General features: G+C 37.9%; 1 protein-coding gene across 9 annotated transcripts in view; it reads left to right on the top strand.

Annotated features, from left to right (window-relative positions):
* The window catches only part of LTBP1 (latent transforming growth factor beta binding protein 1), a 492,924-nt gene that overhangs the window by 352,996 nt on the left and 118,863 nt on the right, over positions 1-21,065 (top strand). For 7 of the 9 annotated variants that reach the window (XM_079109942.1, XM_079109941.1, XM_079109938.1 and 4 more), the window contains 5 exons: positions 5,197-5,364; positions 8,272-8,499; positions 10,768-10,790; positions 13,907-14,006; positions 14,495-14,593. In XM_079109942.1, coding sequence (XP_078966068.1) covers positions 5,197-5,364; positions 8,272-8,499; positions 10,768-10,790; positions 13,907-14,006; positions 14,495-14,593 — 618 coding nt within the window. The remainder of the gene's footprint in view (positions 1-5,196; positions 5,365-8,271; positions 8,500-10,767; positions 10,791-13,906; positions 14,007-14,494; positions 14,594-21,065) is intronic. The other 2 variants (XM_079109940.1, XM_079109945.1) reach the window with 1 other exon arrangement.

Genomic DNA, 21,065 nt, shown 5'->3' with positions numbered 1-21,065 from the left:
ATCCTGAAGCAGGCAGACATCAAATTATAGGATTTTTCTTAGGAGGTGGTTAAAATGGGCTGTAAAATTAAGTTTGCATTCAAGGTGCATTTGAAAATTGATGTAAGGACTTGGAAACCTCAGGTCAAAAATTACGGTGTTGACAATATCCAGATAATTTAGGGATGATTTTCAGCTGATTTGAATTCCATAAATAAGAATTCTAAATAGTTTTCTAATTTAAGTGTAAGACATTGTAAAAAGTTTTGAATATAAAATTTGTTGTACATGTCTTTTTTTCCTCCCTCTTACATGATTTGACTTGTAGTATGGTTAAAATTCTTACATTACAGATTGCAGATTAGGTAAACTTGGAGAACTGGTCACTGAGTGTTTTATGAAACTTTGACTAGATCTGATGTCTAGCGTTAAGGGCATCCATCCAGATTTTAATGAGATTGTAGGAACCTGCCAATGAGAATTTTGAAACACTCACACATTTCCTTAGTATTTATTTTCCCTGTCATTACCCCAATAATTCTGAACTTATTAAACAATCATCTATTCTTATTTGAAAGGTAAATAATTCAATTTTACGGTTCAATTCCAACAGCTGAAATGCTAAGTACTAAGAGATGTTTGTTGCTAGTTAAATGTTCCAGTTTAGAATTGAAGGTCAAACGTGGACTCTTTTGCCGAGTTGAGTAGGCAGGTCTCTCCCTTTTTCCTCCAAATTTATGATGTGTGATAACACACAGATATGTGGAGTTCCTTCAGGGTTTGTGATTTGGACAAATCTAGCCTGATTTGTGGTAAACTCTGAAAAAGTTGCTGGGGGAGTCTGAAGACAGTTGGGAAGGATCAGGGAGGGAGGTGATGGTATCCTTCTGAGCCATGCGTGGTAGCAGGAGGCAATGAGGCATGACGGAGGTGTTATTTAACATTTGGAATATATGTTCTCAAGGGGTATAAAACCAGCTAGAGACAGAGCTTGCAAGCAGATGGTGGAGCCTAGCAACATTTGTTCAGGCAGCATGAATTTAGGGCATATTCAGGCCATAAAAGGTGTGGCCGACTCTGTGAACTCCAAGAAATGCACTTGGCAATGACTGAGGAGCCATGGGAAGCTCTCCCTGTTCTTGACTGCACTGAGGTGAACACCCTCAGAATTCCTTGACTCCAGCCAAAGGCTGCAACCATTTCACTCTCTCTCCTTGCCCACTCTCTGTCCTGGACTTGGCCAAGCCAAAAGGAAGAGAGTAGGAGGAGGATGCTGGCATGTGTTGTCCCTGACCTCTGCATCTGTAGCTTAGGGTGTAAGCAGTGTTCAAACCTGCCTCTCTTCTACCTATTTTGTAGGGAAAGGTGAAAATTTTAGGACTTACTGGGGCAAATTCAAGAGAAGTAGAATAACCTTTGTGAGTGGAACATGAAGGCTTTTTGCCTTCTGAGCTGTCACTAATTATTTTCAGGAATTGAAGAGTTCTAAGGTGAGTGTTGCTGAGGTGTGTCCAGTTAGAGTGCCCGGATAAAAGCATCTGAGCCTGGGCTTTTACAAAGTCTTCTCAACTCATGGACTTGGAGCTGATGGGCAGCAATAGAGGCTTAGAGAGATGTGCTCAGAAACTTCTGCTGCAGTGCTAGAAGTCACAGAGTGAAGGGCAGAGCCCTTCTAAACACCAGTCACATTTATGTGCATGATTTCTTTTTAATTTTCCTAGCTTCTTTACGAGATGTATTGTTATGCCTTCCTTGCACATTGGAAAAATTGAAGCCAGGTGAATTTAAGAAACTTCTCGAAATCACACAGCTAATAACTGATAGTTGAGATTTAAAACCAGGATTTCTGCCTCCAAATTTAGGGTTCTAGATCAGAGTTTGGAGAGTGTAGCCCGTGGGCTGAATCTGCTTGCTGTTTTTGGTAAATGAAGTTCTAGTGGATATGGCCATCCATCATTTTTTGTCTAAGGCTACTTTTGTGCTACAGTGGCAGAGTTGAGATGTTGAAACAGAGACCATATTGCCCACAGAGTCCCAAATATTTATCATCTGACCCTTTTCGGAAAAAGCTCGTTGACCCTTAAGTTCACCAATGCTGTTCAGTGGCATTTTCCATGACAGTGGGAATGTTCTCTGTCACTAGCTATGTGTGGCTAATATGACTGAGGATTTGAATGTTTGGTTTTATTTAATTTAAATTTCATTCCAAGTAACAACACAATGCTAGTTCCTAATGTATTGCCCTGAGTACTTCTAGGCTATTTTTTAAATAAAGCAAATGGGCAAATCACTATCATTTTTCCTGCTTTCCCCTTAAAGTGTGCTGGCTTTCCTGGCTTAGTGTGTTTTGCCCATGATGACATTATTCTCTCAGGCACTGAGGTGGGGAGCCGATCAGCTTGGACTCTGTCATCTCCTTTCATTTCCAAGGAAACGATTAAACCTTCGTAAATTGTCTTTATGCCTTTCCTTTACTTCCCACCTCAGCGGAGACCCCCGAGTTCCCTGACCTGGAAGTTAGATAGCTCGGTGCACAGTTTGCTCCCAGATAATAACAGTAACCACAAAACCATGACAATAGTAGTCTTATTATACACATAATAGTGCCTGGCACTGTGATAAGCACATATAAAATTTATAAGATCTTTCTGAGATTTATACTAATGTTCTTCCTATTTTAGATGTGAAAGGACTGAGGTACAGAGAGGTTAGGCTTCTTTCCAAAAGTTACAGATCCTATAAATTATGCACCCAAAATGTGAAACTGAATTTGTTTGATACCACAGGCTGGACCTTTAATCAGGAAGAGGGAAATGGTCTAAATTCATGATACTATATCATTTTATTTAAGGAGAGCTGCTATTTAGTTTCACATGACACACTGAAGAAGGGATAGTCTAATCTTGCAATGGCTCTAGGCTGTTTCTTTAATTTTGATTCTCCCAGACTTTATTTTTAGAAATCTGTTTTCCATAAAGAATTCCCTGTACTTCTTACTCCCTGGGAAGTCACCTCTTAGACTCAACAGAACAGCTTTGCCTGCTCCCCACACCTGCACTCAACGCTCATCCTCGTAGAAACTTTTAAGATTTAAAGGGGAGAAACTGTAATGTGGAATTTTATCCAAGAAGTAAATGAAGATATTCGATGTGTGGATGATAGTGACAGCTGACTTGTAGGGATGGCTAGACTCTGTGTCCTTTTTGGTTTTCAACTTCTTATAATTACCAGATTGATTTGCATCTGCCTAGTGGTATTTATCATTCACATTTTAGTACATCAGAGTAGCATGTCTTTGAAAGTATAATGAGAATTTATTGTATAGCCCTGGATTAGGACTATCATTTAACTATTAGCTTCTTTCTTTCTATTTTTGTTTGTTTGTTTGACTGAACCCAGGACCTCATGCTTGCTGGGAACCTGTGTCCTCTATCACTGAACTACAAACCCAGCCCTAAGAATAAGTCTTTTAATATACCAGTGAGGAACCCAAATAATAGAGCTACAGCATTTTACCTTTTGGCTCTGATTTGTAATTGAATTGCCACCAGCATTGGATGTGTGGTTACATTTAGTGCTGGACTTGGATACAGAGCTATATATGTGTTTATTACCATTTTGAAGAATTGTCTCTAGCCAAGAGTAAAGAATTATCCTCCTGACAGATGTGGTATTTCCAGTAGGTTTTATACCTCCACAATGTTTTTCCATTTAGAGTATCTGACTCTTTTCATCCTAATTTTAGTCAGACATCCTGCAAAAATCATAATCTGACCAAGCACTGTTTCAGTGTACCTTCATATAAGAACCTACACATATAATATTACCCTGTGTACATGTATGATGACACAGTGTGACTCTACTTTGTGTACAACCAGAGAAATGAAAAGTTGTACCCAATTTGTGTACAATGAATGAAAAAAATTTTCAAAAAGAAAAAAAAAAAAAAAAGAACCTATACATACCTTTTGCTGTTGCCCCTCAGTCCTGCTCTGCCCAGCCCCATTCCCACCTATTCTTTAGAAATCTTTGGCAATTCTGACTCTTTTGTATAGTATAAAACCTTAAGACTTAATAGAAATGTGCACCATATTTCACATAATGTAGTAGACAAATGAATTCTCCTTTACAACCAACTTTCCAATCTGAGGTCACAGACTCTTAGACACTGTGAAGACCATCTTGCATTTTCTGGGCAGTATGTCATTCCTGGGTTTATGTGTCATGTTGATTAGAATGTGATGGTGGTTAATAAAACAAATGGAATTGCCATGCAAGTCATTTGAAATGATAAAATAATAATAAATAATTTAGGTATTAAAGTAGAAGCAGTTTAAAAATGTATGTGTAAAATAGGCTCTTGTCAGATGACCTGACATGATTTCTATGGAAATATGATGTGTAAGTTATGGTCAATTGGGGAGAAAATTTTGGAGCAAAATCTTTTGTGAGCTATCTAAGAACTATGTGTTTGTTCTAAAGATTATCTAACCTACGATCACACAGAGAGGAGAGACCCAGACTTCTCTATACTCCCATTTTTTTTTAGGAGCTATGACAGAGCTGGCTTCCTAGGCATAGTGTGAGGTTTTGTTTTGTGTTGTTTTTCAGTGCTGGGAGTTGAAGCCAGGGCCTCAGGCAGGCTAGGCAAGTGCTTTATAATCCCATGTCAGAGTTTTGAAGCTTCAGGAAGATTTCTTTTTCCCGGTTTATCTATAGCATCTACCTTTGACTTTTCTGCACACTTTTTCTACCTTTGACTTTTCTTCACCAGAATTTCTGGTGAAATTCTGCATTAAGCATTGATCAAGTTGGGTACAAATGTGCTTAAGAAAATGGAGACATCTGGTTTTATTTTCTGTATCTCAGTATTTATGTTTAATATGGGTGGCTGAGGTGTATTTTTTGTCTACTATGAACCAAGGGTTTTGTTGAAATTGTTTATTTTCACTTATGCATAGATACTGATTTAATGCTTTCTAAAAAGGAAAAGTGTCCAGACAGGGACAAGGGACCATCACTGTCACAACCTTTGGTGCTCTAACTCTAAAACTCATTTGATAAATAAATTCTTAATCAAGGAAAGTAAAACCCTAAAGCTAGATGGGTTGATTCTGAAGTATGGTTTCCGATCCATACTGGAATGGTCCACTTTTCTTTTGCTTGAAAAGTCAGTTTGGTTATCTTGCATGACATCAGACTTTGTCTCTGCTTCAGCGGATCCCCCTGTGATCTCGGAAGAGAAGGGGCCCTGTTACCGGCTTGTCAGTTCCGGAAGGCAGTGTATGCACCCTCTGTCTGTTCACCTCACCAAGCAGCTCTGCTGTTGTAGTGTGGGCAAGGCCTGGGGCCCACACTGTGAGAAATGTCCCCTTCCAGGCACAGGTAAGACATGCCTACTGAGCACTCATGAGCATTCCCAGCTACAGGAGTAGCCAGGATGACTTTGGTACCTTGGGTCATTTTTGATATCTGACTTCAAATTTAATAGTACAATGTGTTTTTATGACTTTTCGTAGAATCCGTAGACATACAAGTTTGAATCAATGGAAAAAAAATACATGCGAAGAGATTTTTATCATTTTTATGGGTATCATTAAACTTCCTTTTGAATATTAAGAAAAGTCATAACATTTTATCCACAGCTTCGAGGACTTTTAAGTTTGATGTTTAAGTATAAAGACCAGAAAGTTCCATAGGGCCATGTGCTATCCTAAGGATTGGTCATTCATCATTTTATAGTAACTAAAGCTTGAGCAGATTGACTTATTCCACTACTTATTGAACACTGCACTTAATTTCTTTAATCGAAACTGGAGGGAATTATATTTATAATTGAATTCATGATTGAATTTGTGCTATGAAGATTAATAATTCCAGAGCAGATTTTGCAGAACCCCTATGAACTATTAGGAAGTTGATACTTTATCCTTTGATTTGATACATAATTGCCCAGTGTCCTGAAAGGGTAAATTTCTCCAAGTACTTCTTCTACCAATGGGTCACTAGCTTCTCAAGTGGGGTGAAGTAGAGTGAAATGGACAAGAAAAACAGAACCCGAACACATTGGGCATGATGTGATCAAGGAAGTAGGGGCCTCTGTTTCACTGGCTCAGGGTGAGCATAAAGCGAGTCCATGGCATTGCTTAGTTGACAGGATGCTTATCACCTGGGGAGGTGCACTAAATCTCACATGTAATTTGCATGATAACAGACAGGGTTTAGTTATAAATGTAAGTATCATTTATATTACGTTGGTGGTTAGAATCAGGAAGAGCAGTTAAGGTGAAAGATAATACAATGTGACATTTAATTGGTAGACTGGATAATTTTAGACACCTCTGAAAGGTCCTTGTACCCTCCTGTGCCATAACTCATTATTAAAAAATGGCAAAGGCGTGGTGGTGCCTGCATGCAATCCCAGTGTCTCTGGAGGTTGAGGCAGGAGGATTGCAAGTTCAAAGCCAGCCTCAATAACTAACTTATCAAGGCCCTAAGCAACTCAGGGAGACCCTATCACTAAATAGAAAAAAAAAAATTAAAAAGGGCTGGGGATGTGGATCAGTGGTTAAGCGCCCCTGGATTCAATCTCTGGTCCCCCATCCCCACCTCCAAAAAAAAAAAAAAGAAAAAAAATGCGAGTAAAAATATCTTTATATTGATAGACACATTTCTCTTTAATTAAGTTCAGTTTTTGAGAGTCTTGCAATCCCTACATGATGAATGTAACTCGGGGCCACCCCCTCCTCCATTGTATAACAATTCAATTTGAAAACAATGCTAGTGTTTTTGCACTTAATTTTGGGTTATATGGTGATTTTCATAAAATATTTAGTTTATGAATAATTCAGAATTTGGTAAAAAAAATGTGTTCTTCTGGAAACATCTATTTTCAAGTAAGAATTCTGATTCCTAGTTAAACATAAGAACAAGGCTCCAGCATTTAGCATGTGATCCTTAGAAAAACAATATTTTAACATGCTTTAAAGGAGTATTTTAGAGTTTCCTTTTTATTGAGAACTAATTTTAGGTTCAGAACATTCAATAGAAGATCTCTTGTTCAGTGGAAGTGAGAAATGACTTATTTTACTTTCAATTTTAAAAGTAGAAATAAAAAAGGGACCATAAGCTCCTCAGTGTCTGCATTTAGTAATTTGTCTCCAACACCAACAGCAAAGGGATTAGGTGGATTTTTCCTCCCAGGCCACACACCACCCGCCACCCTTCTCTTTCCCCTTCACTATTCTTGGGGATTATGCAGTGGAGGTTAGCAAATCACACATGTCGAGTCTACTTTTTTTTTTTTTCTTTTCTTTTTTTAAAAGAATACAGACCACTTTTTCTCTGGCAAGGACAGTGATTCCAGGGCACAGAATATCCCCTTGTCCTCTGGGTAATTAAAGTGGCTGGTTCTGGCTAGGCTTTGCCCAGTCGCCAGCCCTTTGCTGAAAAATGCAGACTGGGTGGGTTTTTCCTCTCTGCCTTGACCTCTGTCTACCATCTCTTACAGCTGGTCTCACTTCCTGGGAGAAACACTCCCCCTTTCAGACCTTAGCCAGCAGACACACACTCCATGTGGGTTGTGCCCTTGTGTTCTTCAACTGGGAAAAATTCATGAGGATTTTAGCATCTCGTTTCCCTGAGTCATGATCTTTGCTTTTCTCATTTTCTTCTTTCCTTCTCCCTCCTCTTTCTTTCTTTCTTTCTTTCTTTCTCTCTCTTTCTTTCTTTCTCTTCTTGCTCATCCTGTAACTTGAGAGATGTCACCAAGCTCTTTGTTAATAACTAATGAAATTTTATCAGCAGGAGGAAGAGAAGAAAGTCTGATTCTTGCTGATTTTACACATATTCACAAAATGAGATTATGTAACACATATAATGTCTTCTATACATAAAATGTCTCCTAATATATTACATATATTTTATATGTAACATATTACATATAAAAATGGTGGGCGTAGTACCTCCTAGTTGGTTTCTTCTATGTTTATACATATATATAATATATATAAAATACATGCTATATATATTATTTTTAAATATCCTGATTATGTAGGATAAGAAATTAACAGGTGGATAAATGTTAAAGAAAAGATTGGATTTTTTTTTCTTTGAATATGCAAGTTTGTCTGAAATTAAAGCAATTTGCTTACATTTTGCATCTGTTTTTAAAGTCTTAAATGTACCTATGTTAGTGATGATTTATTAAGAGATATTCATCATGATATTTTCCTCTGTATAAGTTTGCACTGTTAGATTTTTAAAAGGAATATTTTCCCATCCCAAATCTAGCTGCTTTTAAGGAAATCTGTCCTGGTGGAATGGGTTATACGGTTTCTGGCGTTCATAGACGCAGGCCAATCCATCACCATGTAGGTAAAGGACCTGTATTTGTCAAGCCAAAGAACACTCAACCTGTTGCTAAAAGTACTCATCCTCCACCTCTCCCAGCCAAGGAAGAGCCAGTGGAGGCCCTGACCTTCTCCCGGGAACACGGGCCAGGAGTGGCGGAGCCGGAAGGTAAGAGTGGAACTGGGTTGTGGACTCTAGTCATCTGTCTGTGTTCTGTACTTCGTTTTTCCTGTTTATTCCCCTCTAGCACAGAGTTTCTCTGCCTTAGCACTGTTGACATTTTAAGTTGGATGTTCTTGGACAAGTGGGGAGGTGCCCTGGGTATTATAGGATGTTTAGCAACATAGGTGACCTTTGAAGACTAAATGCTAGTAAAACCCCCCAACCCTGCAGTTTTTAAAACCAAAAAAGATGTTTGAACATTGCAGATGTCCCTGGGTGAGGGGCACAAAGTTATACCTGATTAAGAATCACTGCCCTTGAATAACATGTACAGAGCAGGTAACAATATTCCGTGTTACGAAATTGACCAAGTTATGATGTTATATTGTGTGCATGAACAACAATGTAACAAGTCCTACTATTATGTCTAATTATAATAACCAGTAAAATGCATATAAATATAAAAATAAACAATATTCCATGATAATTTCAGAAACTTTGGGTCCTGCTTTTGCTTGATTCTTTCTGGAGAAGGATTTAGACCCTTGAGAAAACAGTCCTGATTCATTTCTGTGTCTAGAAAGCCATTTAGTAAATCCTTGTTTGTAAAGTGGAAACCACAGGCTTAAAATCGTGAACACATCAACTGAGCTTCCATGAAACAGTGTAATGGGCAGTCAGGGATAATGGGGGCAAAGTGCCAGCAGGTGGGAGATATCTGGGAAGATCTGGGAGATCATCTGGTACAGTCCTTTAATTCTCATTCTGAGAACCTGACACCTAGAGAGGGACCCAACAGCCACATGTCACACAAAGACTATGTAATGGGACTCGCAACCAACAGTGTATTTCTCCAAGGAAATAGTTAAGGCCTTATATTTGAGAGAAAGAGTCTAGAGGCAGTTGATCTTGACAGCCTCTCACATTGAGGAAGAGGGATTATCTCTATATCTTTATACAAACCAGCATTGCCAAGATTTTGAATATCTTGATTACCATGAACATTTTTCATTCCAAAGAAAAGGAATACTAATTTTAGTTCTGTATGAAATAGATGTATTTACTCTAAAAAAGGCTCCTATTGACTTTTCACAGCAGATTCTTAGGATAGAATTTAGGGTGTCCATACTCTATCTTGAGAGGATATAGGCTACCCAGGTTGGTAAAGAGTGGGGTGGTTGGCACAGCCTCCTTCCTGGAGGCAGGACTTTTCTGGACTTTGGTGCATTCTGGCCTATTTATTCCACTATTTTCACTCCCTGCACTTCTCCCTCAGTTTGGCAGAGCAGGTAGGGTCTCCCCTGGACTTGCCGCTATACACTTATGGTACATTTGTCATGGCCCAGGGTTTGCAATGGGTTTTGCTCTGATTCTGCCTCCAGACTTTCTTGATACTGGGTTTGGCAGAATAGAAGGTTAGTTGACTTTTTCCAACCGCAAGAATACTGCTGCAGTGATATGAATATATTGGGTACCCTTCTTGCTTTAAGGAATTAATGCACCCACCCAGCCTGTTTGCTGATGATTATGGAGACATTGACACAAGAGAAAAATCTTAGTGGGTGTTGGCCCAAGGCTTGAGAACTAATACTGAAGACTGAAGAGTGAAAAGCAAGTCTTTCAAAGTACAGAGACCCAAGAACATTCATGATTGTGTAGTATATAATTTGCTCAGTATATTAATGTTAATGTCCAATTCAGCTCTTACTGATTGAATTCTTCTCCCCCATAATTTAGTTAGCATCTCTTCCTCAAAGTGCTATGGGGGTTCATTAAAGAATAGACTACATTGAGATTGTAGCATCTGTTCTTAATTCTCTTATTGAAAAAGTAGCATTCTTTTTTAACATTGACACCAGGAAGCATTTCAAATGTTATTTATGAGTTTAAGGATAAGTGTTTGACCCATTAATAAACGTTGGTTTTCTAAGACATGGGAAGTTTTATAAAATTGAGATTAGGCATAAAATAATGTGCCCAAAGTATTGCCTACTTTAACTTTTTAGTTTATTTGCCTTAATCTTGAATGAGAGATTTTGAAAGGCTTTTTTCTCATTTGCTCTCTGAATTCCTAAAGTTGAATGAAATACCATAGAAATTTTTCTCTTGGTCATGTGTAACATTCTTTAAAGTGGCAGATGACTGTAATTCTTCATTTTATTTAGTTTTATTCTTAATGTTTTTGCAGAGATTTTGCTAAAATTTTATTGCTTTTTAAAAATTGAAATATGATGAATGGATTGTCCTAATGCCCTTTTTCTTTTTTGATTTTAGTGGCAACTGCACCCCCTGAGGAGGTAATTTATTCATTGTTTGCAAGTCTTCCTATTTTTGATCTTCAAAATTTTCCTTCTAGAATATATGTGGGTTTTTAAAGTTTAAAGCACAGTAAGATGTACTTTCAGCATCATTTAGTTTAAGGAATTATAGTATCCATTCATTCAAGACATATTTACTGAGTACCTGAAATGCCTGACACTATTTTCAATACTCAGAAAATAAAGAGAACAAATCAGACAAAACTCCCTATTCTTACGGGACTTAAAGTAAGAAGAAAGTGGTGAGAACTTATGGGAATCAGGGACATAAACAGAATTCAAAGAGTTGACAGATTACCTGACCCACCCAGGGAAAGAAAGGACCTAACATGTTCTTGTAATTGTGTATTCTTAGACTGCATGTAAAAGAAGTCAGGTACTTCCTAATTCAACTAAAGTTTAACATGCATGCTTGAGTTGGATTAGAATTAAACCTTGAAAGCTGCAACAAATATTTGAACATTGTTTCTTAGAAATATTAGAGAAATGTTTATCAATCTGGTTCAGGGACATAAAATGGGACTATGAACTATGAGGCTGGATTTGCTGGATTGAAGTCCTATTTATGTAATATTGTACTTTCTTTGAATTTTGCCTTGATTCCTTATTAATAATGTGAAAATTAGGTAACTATTGAATGTTGGTACATTAAAGCATTCATTCAGTTTATAAGAATGCATCAAGTATTAGGATTTAGATGGAGTGATACATAATCTATTATAAATAGTTTTAAAAATTGTTGGCTTATAAATATGGGGTAAAGTAACATTAATGTCATCATATATGTGCTAAAAGAATCCAGATAAAGGAAATTATGATTTTGGTAGCACTCATCAAGAAAGAAGTTATGGTATATTGAACCTGAAAGAAATACAGTAGATGTGCATATTATACATGGACATCTGCAGCTCCTTGCTAGCATCTCTTAAGATTAGTGGTGCACAGTAATTTGTAAAGTTGTTGATTTTGAATTGAGTTCTTCTGAGGAAGAACCATTTAGCTTAGAAGCAGGCCTGTCAACTTCCTGAGCCTCATGGTAACTCAGCTTTGTTCTTCTGTTTGCGATTGAGTTTATGGTAACTGTCATATTCTTTTAATTACATTTTATTTTCAGAGGAGGTAGTGGGAACAATGCAATCATATTTTTGTGGTCTTGTTGCTCTACCAAAGTTTCAAGATGTTGAAGATGGGTGAAGAGAAAGGAGCATGACCCAGGGGTGGGAAATCTATATGTGCAAAGGTGTGGACGAAGGATGACAAGGGTCATGAATGACTTGGTTAGAGAGAGAATTCAAGGCTGCTTCTGGAAGGCTTGGCATACCAGATACAGTTACAATCAGCAGGGAACTATGTGGCTCCTCAACTGGACCCTTCTTGTCAGGTGGAGAAGTGACATTGGTTGGGAAGGCTGCTGCCTCAGGCTGATGGATGAAATCTGTAAACTTCAGGAGTGGGATGCCACTTGATCATGATCTGCTCTTCGTTGGCCTTGGTCATGGGCTACAGGGAACAGGGTGCAAATGAGACTGATTGAGGTCATCTCTGATAGGTACTAGGAAGCCAGTCTAATTTTCTTAAGGAAAGAGGGATGTATGGGAAAATGTAATAAATGCTCAGCGTTTCTGGAAGAGGAATTATGACAGGCTTAACTTAGTTAAGGGGAGAAAGCGTGGGAGGACAATTAGATGATTATGATAAACCGAACTTGAGAGACGAAGTCCAGACGGGGATGATGGGGACCACGGGTATGGAAAAGAGAGAGCAGCTATAAGGAATCATGCAAATGGGCAGGGGTTGGAATGAAGAATGAAAGGGGGAGAACTAAAAAGTGACTTCAAATCTAGATCCGTGACTGGCATTGACGGAAATGTGTGTTTCGGGGAGTGGGTTTGAGAAATCGTGGAATACTGATACGAAGTTACCCTTCAAGCACTGGCGCTTACAAAACTGGGTCTTTGATGAAATGTTCAGTCAGACTGTCTATTTTAGAAACAGAAAAGAACTGATAATTGAAGCCAGCAGAGAGGATAAGAGGGAAACAGAGGCTAGGGAAGTGAGCTTTCTGGAAGACGGCAGTAGTTAAAGCCAGAGCGGGGGAATACATGGGGTAACAGTGAGGATGTAACTTGATGAGTACTTCTGATGAAGTGTTGTTGCTGTGAGCTCCCTGTCCCCTCACTGTGTGGGCGAAGGCACAGATCCTTAACTAGGCTTAATTGTTCAATTGGCATGAGCCCCACAGAGCTGTAACTGGGAGCTGAGCTATGGCGATTGATGGTTTCTTTGCCTGAGGTCCAGGGGACAAGAGCTGGCAATGGAATATGTTTGGAAGCTCCAAGTCCTCCTCCAAGATCGCAGCTCCTGTTGCTGTGGCTGCCTACCACTGTTCAGAGAGATGGAGTTGTCAGGTTGTTAGCTGTCAGTTAAGAGACCATGATGACTGACTGGTTTAAAATATGGTAGCTTAGCATGTGTTTTTGTTTTGACTCCACTGCTGTATCCACTGTGTAATCTTCAGAGTGTGGTTGGCCATGTTAGTGGGCAGAGCCTCAGGTGAATGAGACCAAGGTTTAGGCCTCATTCGAGGTTGGTGCTGCTCTTTTGGAGACCAAATATTGACCCCTGGGTCAAGGCCATTGCTTTAAAGGTTTGACTTTGAGCCCGAGGAGGTAACTGAGTGTATGTGTAGATCAGCACTGCTTGTCAAACTCCAGGGCTTACAGCACAATGGTTTTTTTGTACCAGGGATTGAACTCAGGGCACTTGACCACTGAGCCACATCCCCAGCCCTATTTTGTATTTTATTTAGAGGGTCTCACTCAGTTGCTTAGCACCTTGCTTTTGCTGAGACTGGGTTTGAACTTGTGATCCTCCTGCCTCAGCCTCCCCAGCTGTTGGGATTATAGGCTTCAGCCACCATGCCTGGCTCACATTTTTTTTTTTTAATGCCACACGATTATACAGGTTTTTATCTATGATAGCTCTTTGATTTTCTAAGGATATAACTAATTAAACAAAAATGATCCTATGTGTGAACCTGAAAATAATTCCTATGTTCAATTTTCCTCTCTTCCCCCACCAACACAACTACCCAGGAAATACCATCTTTGGATCAAGAGAAAACCAAACTTGAGCCTGGTCAACCCCAGCTCTCCCCAGGCATTTCAACTATTCATTTGCATCCACAGTTTCCAGGTAACTTAATGTTGATCTCTGCCGTTTCTAAGAGTATTCTGAATAAAATCAGAAGATAGGAGTTTCTGTGTGTCTTTGATTTTGTTTAATCAATAATTGGAGTTCATAATTGAATTTAAATGTAAAAAATACACAGTAAAGTGCATATGCTTACATATGTTAGCATAAGCAGAGTACTATAAATATAATGGAAAAGATAAGCTTTTACTCTTTTTGTTACCAGAAGTAGTATTTATTATTCAAACATTATTGAAAGTCATTGAATGGTCATTGTTCTTGACTCCTCAGTTGCTCTCAGATTTTCTTGCTAAATTTTGAAACCAGAGCTGTGAATTAATACCATGAGCTCTCAGAATCTATGACAGTTCTTGATATACAGGAGCTATTGCAATATATTATTAGACTAAGCTGTGCTTGCATTTTGAAATGGTATCTCCATGCACAGAACAGGCTTTAATTTCCTTCTGATCCTCCACTTCCTCATGCAGTAGTGATTGAGAAAACATCGCCTCCTGTGCCTGTAGAAGTAGCTCCTGAGGCTTCTACATCAAGTGCAAGCCAAGTGATCGCACCTACTCAAGTGACAGGTCAGTACAGTATTCGCCATGTTATGTATCCTGCGGAGACATGTGTTTGAACCTCATTTAAAAAATGTTGTATCAAATTATAAGCTTGCTCATGGTAGGGTTAGTCATAAAAACAAATATTTGGAAATAATATGAATTTACTAAAAGATGAATAAATAAATTATAGTATAGTATATGCAATAGAATATGACATAGTTATTAATGTTTTAAAGGAATATTTAATCTGAAGAAATGCTTATGGCATGTTTATTAAGAAATGTAGAATATGATGTAAGATTTTAATTGTTTATTTTTTAAATGTCCATAAACACAGGAGACAAAAAGGAAATGTATTGAAGTGTTCAACTATTACCACTCAATAGGATCATGAATAATATTTATGTTCTTCATTATATTTTTAGGTATTTCCTAAATTCTTTAAAATAAACATTTTAATTATTAGTTTAAAAATCATAAAAAAAGTGTCATTTTTGAAACAAATGCAAAAACTTAAACAGTAATATCCTTTTTAAAATTTTTTTATTTTATTGTAAACAAATGGGATACATGCTGTTTCTCTGTTTGTACATGGCATAAAGGCATACCATTTGTGTAATCATAAATTTACATAGAGTAATGTTGTTTGATTCATTCTGTTATTTTTCCCTTCCCCCCACCCCTCCAACCCCTCTTTTCCCTCTATACAGTGCTTCCTTCCTCCATACTTGCCCCCCTCCCTAACAATAACTCTAACCCTAACACTAACCCTTCCCTCCCCCCATTATGTGTCATCATCCACTTATTAGTGATATCATTTGTCCTTTGGCTTTTTGAGATTGGCTTATCTCACTTAGCATGATATTCTCCAATTTCATCCATTTGCCTGCAAATGCCATAATTTTATCATTCTTTGTGGCTGAGTAATATTCCATTGTATATATATATACCACAGTTTCTTTATCCACTCATCAATTGAAGGGCATCTAGGTTGGTTCCACAGTCTGGCTATTGTGAATTGAGCAGCTATGAACATTGATGTGGCTGTATCTCTGTAGTATGCTGATTTTAAATCCTTTGGGTATAGGCCAAGGAGTGGGATAGCTGGGTCAAATGGTGGATCCATTCCAGGTTTTCTAAGGAATCTCCACACTGCTTTCCAGAGTGGCTGCACTAATTTGCAGCCCCACCAGCAATGTATGAGTGTACCTTTCTCCCCACATCCTCGCAGTAATATCCTTAATGTATAATGAGCTCTTATCGTTTGGCCAGGCACAGTTGTGCTTGCCAGTAATCCCAGCGACTCAAGAGGCTGAGTCAGTAAAATTGCAAGTTCGAGGACAATCAAGGCAACTTAGTGAGAGCCTAGGTACAATCCCCAGCGCTGAAAAAAAAATGTTGAAATGAGCTCTTATAAATCAACAAGAAAAATACTAATGAGAAATGGGGAAAATAATGTAGTCAGATAATTCATAGAAAAATAAATAGTACCAAGGAGCATATACTAGGAAATTTTATATAGTAGAAAATTACTAGTTTCTTTGTCCATTCATCTGTTGAAGGACATCTAGGTTGGTTCCTTCAATAGGTGAATGGGTAAAGAAACTCTGGTATATATACACAATGGAATACTATTTTGTCATAAAGAAGGATAATATTATGGCATTTGCAAATAAATGGATGGAATTGGAGAATATCATGGTAAGTGAAATAAGCCAAGCCCAAAAAGCAAAAAGCTGAATGTTTTCCCTGATTAGTAGAGGATGATACATAATGGGGGTGAGGTGGGGAATGAGAGAATAATGGGGGAAATTTAGAATATGTAGAAGAAAATGAGAGGGAGGGGGGTATGAAAAATGGTGGAATGAGACAGACATCATTACCCTATGTATATGTACGATTACACGAATGGTATGAATCTACATTGTGTACAACCATAGAAACAAAATGATGTACCCCATTTGTGTACAATGAATCAAAATGCAGTGTGTAAAAAATTAAAAGCTAAACAAAAATAATAACTAAAAAAGAAAATTACTAGTAATCCAAGACATGTAAATTTAGATGGGATGATACTTTATTCTTATCAGATTAGTGGCTGAGACTGCCTTTCCACTTTGGTTCAGAGAGCTGGAGTTGTTATCAGCTCTGCAGTTAAAGGAGACTGTGGTGGCCTCCAATGGAACTGTTTTTATTAGAGTGAAATTGAGTCTCTCCCCCATTGCCGAAGGGTTTGCCAGAGAAGCAGAACCAAAAGGATGTATCGAGAGACATATAGAAAGAGCTTTATTATGAGGGGTTGTTTCACAAGTCCCTCAATCTGCCATCTGCTGGCTGGGGGCCTAGGAAAGCTAGGGATATGGTTCCAGTCCAGATCTGGGGGCCTGAGAAGCAAGGGAGCCAGAACCCAAGTCCCAGACTGAGTTGGAAGGCCTGAGAACCAGAAACATTGGCATCCAAGGGCAGAAGAAGTGACGTTCCAGCTCTAGCAGGGAGCAGGTTTGTTCTTCTATGCCTTATGTTCTATTTGGGCCCAGCCCTCAGTGGGTGGATGATATCCTCCTGTTTTGGTGAGAACAATCCTTTTTACTCAGTCTACCAATGCAAGTGTTAATTTCTTCTGAAAACCCTCATGCACAAACACCTGAAAAAAACTGGTTTACCAGCCATCTGTACATCCATTAGCCATTCAAGTTGACTTATAAAATTAGCCGTCACAGTGTAACTTGATTCAACTTCTTTTGGAAAACAGACCTGCAAAAGAACTATATAAGCATTTAGGACTTTTGACTCAGTAATCGTATTTTAAGATATCTTAATCCAGGGAATAATGTCCCCAAAGTCAGTGACGTTTTAAGTAAGATAAACATTCAACTATAGGGAAATAGATAATTGTGTTTTATCTGTATTTTGGAACATTATGCTGCTACCAAATATAGTTCTCTTGAGGAATTTTTATTGAAAAGTAGAAGGGCATGGTCACAAAATATGGGAAATTTAGACAATGGATACAACAAATGAAAAATACAGAGTATTATACTGATTATATAAAAAAAGACATATATACCTTGAGGAAATGTTGGGAGAAACTGTAGCAGATATTAGTAGTTATTATTTCTTATAGTGAGACCTAAGAGGCTTACATGTTGATTTGTTTTTAGAAATTTTTTTATTTCCAACTTTTTGTAAAGTTAACACATTTTTAGAGTCAGGAAAGAATGCCACTAAAGTATTCAGTTAGAGAGGAGGAATAAATTTAAGAGATGGGTTGTTCAACATAGTATAGTTAATAACAGTGTATTGTATTCTTGAAAAATGTTGAGAGCAGATTTAAATTTTCTTACTAAAAAAAAGGTAACTGATGTAGTCATGTAGTTAAACTTAGTCATTCCTATCTATCACCCATACATCATTTTATATGCAATAAATACATAAAATCTGTCGATTCAGAAAAATAAAGTAAAAATTTTAAAAGATCACCAAGTAGCAGCATGTGAATATATTCTAACTACACTCATGATACCATTGCGGGACAAGATTGGTAATATATAGCTAGAATAACTAATAGAAGAGTGTTCATTCTCCCTTAAAATATTCCCTCCTCAGAAACATAAGCAGCATATGCTACATTTCAAATGTTATGTGTTTAACTTTAAACCATTTTCTCAAAAACGTGAATGCACCTCTCTTAGAGACAGCAGATTGGAAAGGGCTTTTAAAAAGCACCTCTGTCTTGAGGTGAAATGCCAAGTGACTAAGAAGAGTGGAGGCATGTAGTGGTCTCCTCCTGCATTTCCAACTAGTCCAACAATCGAATCAAGGCACATCTGCTGCAGGGGCCTGGCCCTCCCCAAATTGCATGGCAAACGTCTTTGATTTTACTATTAATACTGAGGGAAATGCTACAGAAATGTTAGTAATTCCAAGTATTTTCAGAATCATACAATGAAATGATATTGATTTTTTAAAAAAGGTATCACTAAAATTGTCATTGTCTATTTTGAGGTCATGTGTGTGTATACTCACTTTATTAAACACATGTATGAGACTGTTTTTTGAAAGATGTCTAAGTTGGTAGTACACTATCTTGGTGAGCAAGGATCTTCTAATTATTTATCTCAATGGTAAAAAAAAAATTGAAGTGTGACAGTCTAATTCACTAGTTTTTTCTAAATAAATACTGTATTACCATTTTCCAATTTGAAGATGAATTTAGTTTTCAATGCATTTGGCTGACTTCAATGGGCAAACTTCTTGCAAACTAGCTTTGTAGAGGCTAATTAAATTTGGCTAGATGAATGCAGTTTCATCCTTTAAAGGCAGCTGTGTGAGAAATAACAAATGCAAGTTCCTTGACTTCAACAGAACTGTGGAACTGATTGAAAAACATGAAAGCGACACTGCAATATGAAGTTGTCATAAGACTGTGTAATTTGAGTCTGGCAGATATACAGGGCTAACATCTGCTGTCACATGTTGAGGCACAAATATTTATTCCAGGAAACAAGTGATGCTGAATTTTTTCTCATATAGTAGTTATAGATACTTCAATTTCCTATAGTAAAAAAAAATATTAATGAAAGAATCAATGGGGAGAAGTTATACAGTCCAAATTGAAATGGTTGCAATTTCAAAGCTACATTGTAAGCAGTAATATGCATTAACATAAGACTATCATTTGTAGTAAATGTAATTTAAATCAAAATGTAGATGGTCCCATTGGTTGGATATGGGACCAAATACAGATTTTAGGAGCAAACTGATCAGTGCTCTCAGGAATAAATATATTGAGGCAGTAAATTATTGTTTCTGTTAATTTCTCCCATATTTGAAGAAAGGGACTGAATAATTAGAGTCTAAAATGAATAAGATGAGCTCTACATTTCATAATGATGATATCTTTATAACGGTGAGATTGGAAGTAGGCTTTATAGATTTTTAGCCAAACACACTTTGACATGCAGTAATTATAAAGTGGGCTGCATATTTGCAGGAAATAAGTATGATAGTTTCCACTCTTAACAGCTGACTTGGTGGCTTGCAACACTATTGGTGTATGGTTTCCAAATAAATTATATGTTTCAGCATATAAATTCTTGATTTAGCATAGTGTCTTAATAGCTGAAGGATAGGTTGGAAAATCAAACCTTTATTTCTCTGGCAAATATTTACAAAGTGGAAACATCTGTTTCAATTGTTGTGGGACAATTTATGCTCATTGTGGGGGCAGTTAGAAAGCCAGGGCATTTTTGTAAACCTTTCCATGAGTTCACATTTGTTGCCTTGCTCCTGCTCTTCCCGAACTTTCTCCATGGCCCTTGTGGACCAACCAGAAATTGTTCTTTGTCTTCTTGACTGCCTTACAGAAACCTCTGTAATTATGATGGCCCAAGTATTTTTAAAGCTATTTGCTCATCCAGTTTTTCCAGAACTCAGAATTGACCCCTTCAAAAATGTTTGTCCCTGAAGCATATTCCGAATGTCATTACAGTCTCAAGAAACTATGTATGCTGATGGAAAATGAACTCTTAAAAAAAAAAAGTAGAATAATCTTGCTTCAGTGTTTCCAGACGCCATTTTTTAAGGCATTGATTCATTTGCTCATTCATTCATTCAAGTCATCACATGGTGAATGACCTGGAGGTCAGTACACTCATTTTCACATTTTGCCAAAAGTTTTCTTTTTCATTTAATTTTAGAAAATAAAGATATACTGCTACATCCACCATTGGCCTTGTTGCTGGGATGAATAGAGCATTTGGTTTTTCCATTGGCTTTTGGTCATGGTTCTTTTTCCAAATTCTCAGTGCACTGCAGCCAAAGAAACAGAGAAAGGTTCTTGAACTGGTGAAGGTAAAGTTGTTTTAGGGGCACATATCGAAAGAAAGGGTAGGACTGCCCATGAACCAGGAGGCATATAGGTATTATGAAGCATACATGAAAAAGTCCAGTGGGGACACTTGCTTGGCCATCTCTCTGGAAAGCCAACAATGGTGAAAAAGAGAAGACATTCCCAGACACCAGTGTAGTGCTGGGTCAGCCATCTGTGCTGTCTGTGGGAGACTCTGCCTCAATGGTTTCCAAAGCTTATGTTGACTATTCACTCTGAGTATCTGTTTCTCCATGAACTGGCCCATTCTGAGGATAGGTTCACATGCCTATGTGTGAGTGACCTCCTGCAAAAATATAAAGCAAAGTGTCTTTGCCCTAAAAAGTAGAAAAAGCAGAAAACTCATCCTGTTCTTCAGGACAGCACCCCAGGACTTGTCTTTCTGTGTACCATCTGTGCACTTGAGAATGAAGACCTAACAGGGGAGAGGGGAAAGCTCAGGGACAAATGAGGAGACATGCTTTAAAAGTTTAAAATGTGGGTAAGATGCAGACTAATTCTTGAATGACCAGTGAGTCGAAAGCAGACTGAATGTCTTGAGGGTGTTGTGGCTCTTCCTGTCTACCTGGAAGAGTAAGCTCATGCCTGGCATGTGCCTGAAAGGGA

This window comes from Sciurus vulgaris (genome assembly GCF_902686455.1).
Source record: "Sciurus vulgaris genome assembly, chromosome: 14".
Lineage (NCBI taxonomy): Eukaryota > Metazoa > Chordata > Mammalia > Rodentia > Sciuridae > Sciurus > Sciurus vulgaris.
Note: the sequence above shows the minus strand (reverse complement) of the source record. Positions and strands in the feature narration are given on the sequence as shown.